At 41.4% G+C, this 7041-nt stretch overlaps 1 protein-coding gene across 3 annotated transcripts in view; it reads right to left on the minus strand.

Annotated features, from left to right (window-relative positions):
* Window positions 1–607: 607 nt before the first annotated feature.
* The window catches only part of CNTNAP4 (contactin associated protein family member 4), a 213234-nt gene continuing 206800 nt past the window's right edge, over window positions 608–7041 (minus strand). For all 3 annotated transcript variants that reach the window (XM_019646480.1, XM_019646479.1, XM_019646481.1), the window contains one exon: window positions 608–1653. In XM_019646480.1, coding sequence (XP_019502025.1) covers window positions 1460–1653 — 194 coding nt within the window. In that variant the 3' untranslated portion in view covers window positions 608–1459. The remainder of the gene's footprint in view (window positions 1654–7041) is intronic.

The following is a 7041-nucleotide window of genomic DNA, read 5'->3' on the forward strand; positions in this document are numbered from 1 at the left end:
TGTTTACATGGCCACCAAATTAATTCTTGTATCGATTTCATAAGGTTATTGATCATTCTTTAATCTCCTGGAATGTATACATCATCTAATCAGAATGTACTAGTTAGTAGGTTATATTGACATTTGGTAATTTCTGAGAAATGTACTCCACTGTTATAAGTGTGCCCCATCATCGTAAATGTGAAATCACTAGAAAGACAAGCTTAGTATATGTCACATAATATGTCATCACCGTTTAGAATGAGCATCCTTGAATCACTCTACTGGTTTTGTAGAAAAGGGCATGGTTGCAGTTTATATTTCAAAACCAAACTGACCTGGAGATCAGTACCCAGCAAAACGTATACCTGAAGGGGTATATACCTTAGAAGGGGAAATGGAACGCTACACTTTAAAGGGTCTCTGTTTTTTCCTAATACCTAAGACCATGCTCCATGGAATAGAGTCAAGGCAGATCAAAGAAAAGTTGGTGATAAACTTCAGGAAAACTGAAGTATAAACCTATAAAGAAAACAGACATAACATTTGGGGAAAATATTCTCGAAAGTATATTTCATTTGAGATACTGCAGCTGTAAATAAAAATAAGTTTTTGCAGAGTTAAGAGGTGTGTTTTTATATCAACAAGTTTAGTTGCAAACATTTCACAATCCTTAGGACACTGGCATTACCCAGGGTCTTAACTACCGCCACTACCAAACCATGATAGCAAACTAAATAGAAAAATTTTAAAAGGCCAGACATCACACACTGACGACCAATGCACTTTCTGAGTCTTGTTACATATGAATTCTATGTTCACAGCTGAATTCTGACACTCAAAAACCTAACACATTAAAAATCATTAAGAACAGTCAAATAGAAAAAGAGCAATACAAACAAACCAATGACAAGGAAACATCTTTCAAGACTATTGATAAATTGTATTGAATGTAATACAGAGAAAGGCAAAGGGGTTTGTTTAAATGCTTTTGGCCACGGAAGATGCAAACACCAGCCAAACAGGATCTTAGAAGCATTTCCAGGTCTATGAATAACACCATGGGAACACTAAAGCAAACACAGCATATGTTCTCAAATAAAGCAAGGTCATTATAGTCCAATTTTGATATTTACCTCTAACAAATCTTATGCTGAGAGACCAGGGCTTCAGTTTTAAAAAAACCGCAGCCATCATGTGAGTTCAACTTCTGCGTGAGATCACATCAGAACAGTTGAAAATTAACAGCAATATTGAATTCCTTGTTATAAGGAATGACTGCCGTGGGAAATGTTTCCCTGGATGAGGCCTCCTGGAGCCATCTCATTCATGTCTGGTTATGACAAGATGGCAGTGCTGCAAATCCATTGCCGGTACATTCAATGTAAGAAAATCTTTTTTTGTTTTGTTTTCTGTCCATTGAGAGCCCCTGGCTATTAAAACACACTGTTGTAATTGTAAGTTAAACCACAGCTACCAATCAGAAGAAGTATTCTTTCTGATTTTCACTGACTGCATTTTGTATATTAAGCTCACTTTTCAAAACAGCCTCAGCACTGTCTACATTCTCTGACCTTTTTGCCTCATTTCTTTTGTATAACCTTTTCTGCTGATAAATGCGGACAGCTATGGCAGTGATACACAGCAAGATAAAGACCACAACAGCTATCAAACCTAGTGAGAAAAGAGAAAAGAAACACAGAGTCAGAATTTTCATTTGAACAGAAACTGTGCTGACTTCACTGTTTAATAAGTCATAGTAAAATTATTTGCTATGTAAATCAAGCATCTAGTATATATAAATTGGAAATATCAAAACTTCAGGTTATTTCTGGATCGGGCGTTATCATAATATATTGAGTTTACTTCTGAGTTCTATTTACCTTGCGAGTTTACCTCCAGTTACTGTGAAAGCATATTATACTGGATTTATTTAATGCATTTATATTTGATAACAAAGATGGTCTCTAAGACCATGTGGTCACTTCATACTAATACTCGGACAAGTTTTAATTATTTTGAAATTACAGAGTAGCAGTAACACCATAAGATAATTAAACATGTTTTTACACTTAAATATGTAAACATTATAATGAAGTTGATTTTCAATTCTTTGTCCTATGATGAATAGCAGGAATAAGTTATGCATGTGAATAATCCTGAGTAATGAATATTGATACTGATATATAGGTATATTTAGATTATTTCTATATGAGGAATATGGAATTTTTTTTTGAAATATCTGGTTGTCCATGAAAAATTTAAATACTATAATTGTTAGCTGTGCCGGTGGTTATCAACTCTGGCATTACATTAGGTCAAGGTCGTAAATGTGTGATCTGTGAATCCCCGGTGGTCTCTGGGACATTTTGAGGGGGCCCGCAGCGTCAAAACTATTTTCACAATAATACTAAGATGGCTTTTTCATTGAGTTGACATATTCACTGATACCGCAAAACAAGGTTGGGGAAATTTCTCGGGNCCTTCCACACTTGGGAATGGAACTGTGACCTTATATTGGGTAACATGAAAGGCTTCCAGCTCTGAATGAGGCCCAGAGCAAGAAAGAAATCTACAGCGAGTCTAGACAGTAGACATGTGACCGGGACCATACAACCCTGCAGGCCCTACGCTCTCAGTGGCATCATTGGTGGAAAAAGATGCTGTGTGGACTTCACTGGCAGTCACATTGCAGAAATTCCAGGTTTGGGAGCAATGCCATATCATCTACTGTAGAGAAATGCCCACAACAACAAAAATCTCCTGGGATGCTACTGAGCCCTGCTAGAGATGAAGTGCCTCCCATTGGGACACTAAATGTGGGCAAAATTGCCGATCACAAACCGGGGTCTGTCAGACCTACCAAGTCACAAAGGTAGCTGGGCCCAGCAGAAAGCCATCCTTAATTGGTACATCTAGGATCAAGAATTAGCAGGAACAAAGAAGATGCACAAGCCATTAACCCACACCCCTGTGTGGTCCACTACTCGTCCCCCAGCACGTTTCCCTCAGCGTGCACTTAGGGTTGCATGAATGGTCCCTTATTACCAACTGCTGAAGAAGGGAAAAGTATGAACTTGGTGCACAGATGGGCTGATTTAGAAAGTCGGTGCAAGCTGAAAACAGAAGGAGACACCACTACAGTCCCAATCACGGTGGCACAGAAATATGGTCATGAGGAGAAACCTTCCCAAAGAGCAGGACTTTTGAATGGTGCCCCTGGTCATTCACTTTGTGTGAAAGAAATGGCCCACCGTTATAATGTGGACTTACAGGCAGTAATGTGGCCGCCAGTTTGTCTGGACCCAGAAGGAGATTTGGAAGATCAGAGACAAGGAAGCCTGAGGTAGAAGCAAGTGGCGGGGCCTATGGGAGTGGGCATGCAATGTGAAGATGTCTGCCCACCAGAAAGCACATGCCACCATGGAATAAACGCCAAACAACCGAGCAGACAGAAAGACTTAGCGAGATGGTGTCAAACAACCTCAATCATTGGCCACTGAAGTACACGTACAGTGGGTGCACGAACAGAGTGGCCATGGAGGCAGGAATGGGAGCAGTGCATCCTCAAGCAGCACGAGCTCCCAGCCCTTAGGACTGATGTAGCCACTGCCACTCATGAAGATTCCCATGGGCAGCAGCTCTCCTTCTCCAAAATGGTTCCCCTCTACAGGACACCAAGTCTGTGGCAAGCTGGCTACATCAGCTCTTTTCTACCCTGGAAGGGACGGAGATTACTTTTGATTACAAGCATTACTTATCTCAGCTATAGGTTGTCTTTAGTGCCTGCAAGGCATCTGCCAACACCACCTTTTGAGAGCCTACTAGAACCTCTGAGGGTGTGGCTGGGCCAGTATGTCTCATGGTACGTGCTCGCTCCCACACATCTTCACTGTAATGTGCATCTTTGGCTGATGTGATGCAATGTTGGAGGCTATCTCAGGGGTCATTGTCCCTGAATAGCAGTAACAGATAGAGCTGCTGTCACACTATGGGGACAGGAAGAATATGTTTGGCACACAGATAATCTTTTGACCAATTTTAATGGTAAATGCAAATGGCAGCAGTCACAGCCTGAGAAGGTTACAGTAGGCAAGGGTTAAAACTCTTTGCAGAGCTGTCAGCTGGCGGCGATATGAGTCTGGTATGGTCAGTAGAGGAAGGAGAGGATGAGTACCGGGTGCAGCCAAGAGACCACCTGTAGGGCCGGGGCTGTGGTTTGTTCTATCCTCTTTCCTGGTGGAAGTTTCCCCTGGGAAGTGAGGCTTACCAGATTCCTGAAGGAGCTTCTCCCAGAACGTATATGAAGCAGGTGGAGCTGAGCAACACAGGCCTGGCTCCTCAGGGATGCTGTACTGTGCCACCTAGATCCCTGCTTCGGGACTAAACGATTTATTTTCCCCAGGTGCTGAGAAGGTTTGTCGTCTCTCTTCAGGGACTTCCTCAGCTGAAGAGAGCTGTCTGTCCAAGTTCATGCTAACTTCACCAAGCAGTCAACATCCAAAGTCTGGTTGATACAGAGAATAAAGGCCCAGTCCCCTCATGTCAACTCAGGACATCTTTAAAAGCAGCCATGTCAACAGGCCTGGCTGAGCCCTTGTTGCCACGGCACCACATATCAGCTTCTCCCTCTGCCCCAGCCTGCATCATTCTTTCCCCCAGAGATGTTGATCTCTCTTGTACTCCCTAATCAATGTCCTTCATGGTACTCTCTGTCACAGAGTTTGCTTCCCAGGGACCCCAGCCTGTTACAGCATGTAATTAAGAAACATGGAAATAGCTAAAAACACACAGCTGAAAGAGCTGAAAGTGAGGGGGACAGGATACGGTAATGGAGAGCTATTTTTCCTCATAAGATTTCTCTTATTAGAATTTTAAAATACATGCATGTATTTTTTTAAACAAATTTAGATATAATGTTATAAATAGGTGAAAGGATAAAAAAGTGAAAGCACTGGAGAAGCAATTAGAATTGTGGGTCAAAATTGTTTTCCATCCCATTTTATTTTCATTTGCAAGATTTCAAAGCCAGGTGCCAGGGAACCTATCGATACATCAAAAGTCAAAGTCTCTTACCATATTTTATGAAAACTACTTCACATTCCCTTTCTCCTTATTTCGTTTCTTTCTTGTACACATGTATGTCCTCACTCACATGCATCTCCAACACACAGTTGGCTTCTGAACTTTTTCTTCCCAGTTACCACTCTCCATCTTCCAAACTTTGGAAAAGCAGATGACAAGCAGGTCATACTGAATGTATTTGGTTGAGTCATCATTTACCTGATACATGGATGGGCGAGTCCAACAGTCAACTGAACACATGTGGATATCAGATGTGTTGCCTTTCTTCTACCATAAGGCAAACGTTTGATGACTCAGTTGGATCTAACTCATATTGTGTGTTTCACAAAGACTATGTAAAAGTGTTCCAGTGAAAATTATCTCTCCTAGAGCCAAGGACAATATACTTAATATTTTTTAAAGAAAACCAAATCTATTACTGGCAATGACCATCAAATAAAGGTTCATATTCATTTTAAAAGGATACGGAAAAGATCTAGAACTATAGGCCATTCTGGACAAAGAAGATATCAAGAGTCTTCAAATTTTCTACACCACTAAGTAGCCACAGCTCCTGGTCGTGGAAGCACTAGATCAGTGAAATGTGGCATGAAAAGGAAATTCTAGTCACAGCTTCGCCGCGTACACTCTGTTACATGTCTTCTGGGGAGCATCACCTCATATATCTGCACTTTGGGCATTTTATCTGTAACACTGAAGTATCCACACAAAATAATACATCAGTGCTCTCCAGTTGCATGATGGACTCTGTGTTCCAAGGTTCTGATGCAGGTGAAGGACAATGCCATCTAAGGAAAGATCATTTTAAACGCCTGACTTCTGTTTGGTCGGTTGTCTGATTGCTTTTTCTTCTTGCTGTTTTTCACTTACCATCGAAAGAATTTATGAAACATTCTTTAAAGGACAACACTTGGGAAAGGATTAAAAAAAGAAAATGGAGCTATTTCCTAGAGTGGACAAGGGCCATTTCAGTGGCATGGTTTAATTAAGACGCCTTTTTCTACGGNTCCTTTCTTAACATGTGTATACATGTTTTTGGCACCCTCTGTATATGTACATATATTTGGTGTTTCACATACATGTGATTTAAACTATCTGGAGGAAAATTTTCAGTCGCTTAAAAATTTGGGTTCACAAAAAACATCGTACCCTCTGAAATACTCCGGCCACCTCAGCTGTCTGTGGGTAATGGTCGCTGAGCCAGGGAAAGCAGACAGGTGGAGAGAATGGAGTGCTCTCTATGCGGTGGACGCATGCTCACAGGTCCCAGCCAGGCTGCATGAGGCTGAGGTAAAAGCTTGAGTGTCAAAATAAAAAGGATGTTTTTAAAAAGAGATCCAGAAACATAAGAGTTCTAGTGTCTGCAGAATAAAATCATAAGTACATTTTTGTGTCCCTTAGAGAAAAACAATCAGCATCAACAAAAGGACGAAGAGCGTCAGAGGCTATAGTGACAAAGATTCTCTTTTTAACTCAATTCTAGCCAGGCTCCTCAGACCTCTCCTCTGCTAGGCCTCAATCTCATCCTGTAAACAGTTGAACGAACACTTAACTTCATTTCTAACATCCCTAAAATGGCCCTAGCCCCCTTTAAAATGCCTGTCTGAAAAAAACTGGCAGCCCAAATAACTTGCTGTTTGTTCCAGCCAACACCTGAGGCTAGGACGGAAGCCTAATTTCCATAGCTGCCAGCCAACCTCATTTGTAATTATCCACTGGTCCGACTTGAAGGAGCCCCTGCTCACCTCCCTCCGTACTCGCTCATTCTCCCTTTAAAATTTCCAGTCACCTCTGGACAAGTCCAAGTTGAGTTCAGTTTCTCCTGGACTCTTGTCCCTACTGCAATAGTTACTGCTGATTAAAATCTGTCCTTTCCATTTTACCTAGTGGCTGGCTTTCTCTTTGACAATAGCAATATGGACTATTTAAAACAGCCAAGTCGAAGGAGAAGTCACAGGTTTCCTCTTAAACCAGAGG

This window comes from Hipposideros armiger, unplaced genomic scaffold (genome assembly GCF_001890085.2).
Source record: "Hipposideros armiger isolate ML-2016 unplaced genomic scaffold, ASM189008v1 scaffold_102, whole genome shotgun sequence".
NCBI lineage: Eukaryota > Metazoa > Chordata > Mammalia > Chiroptera > Hipposideridae > Hipposideros > Hipposideros armiger.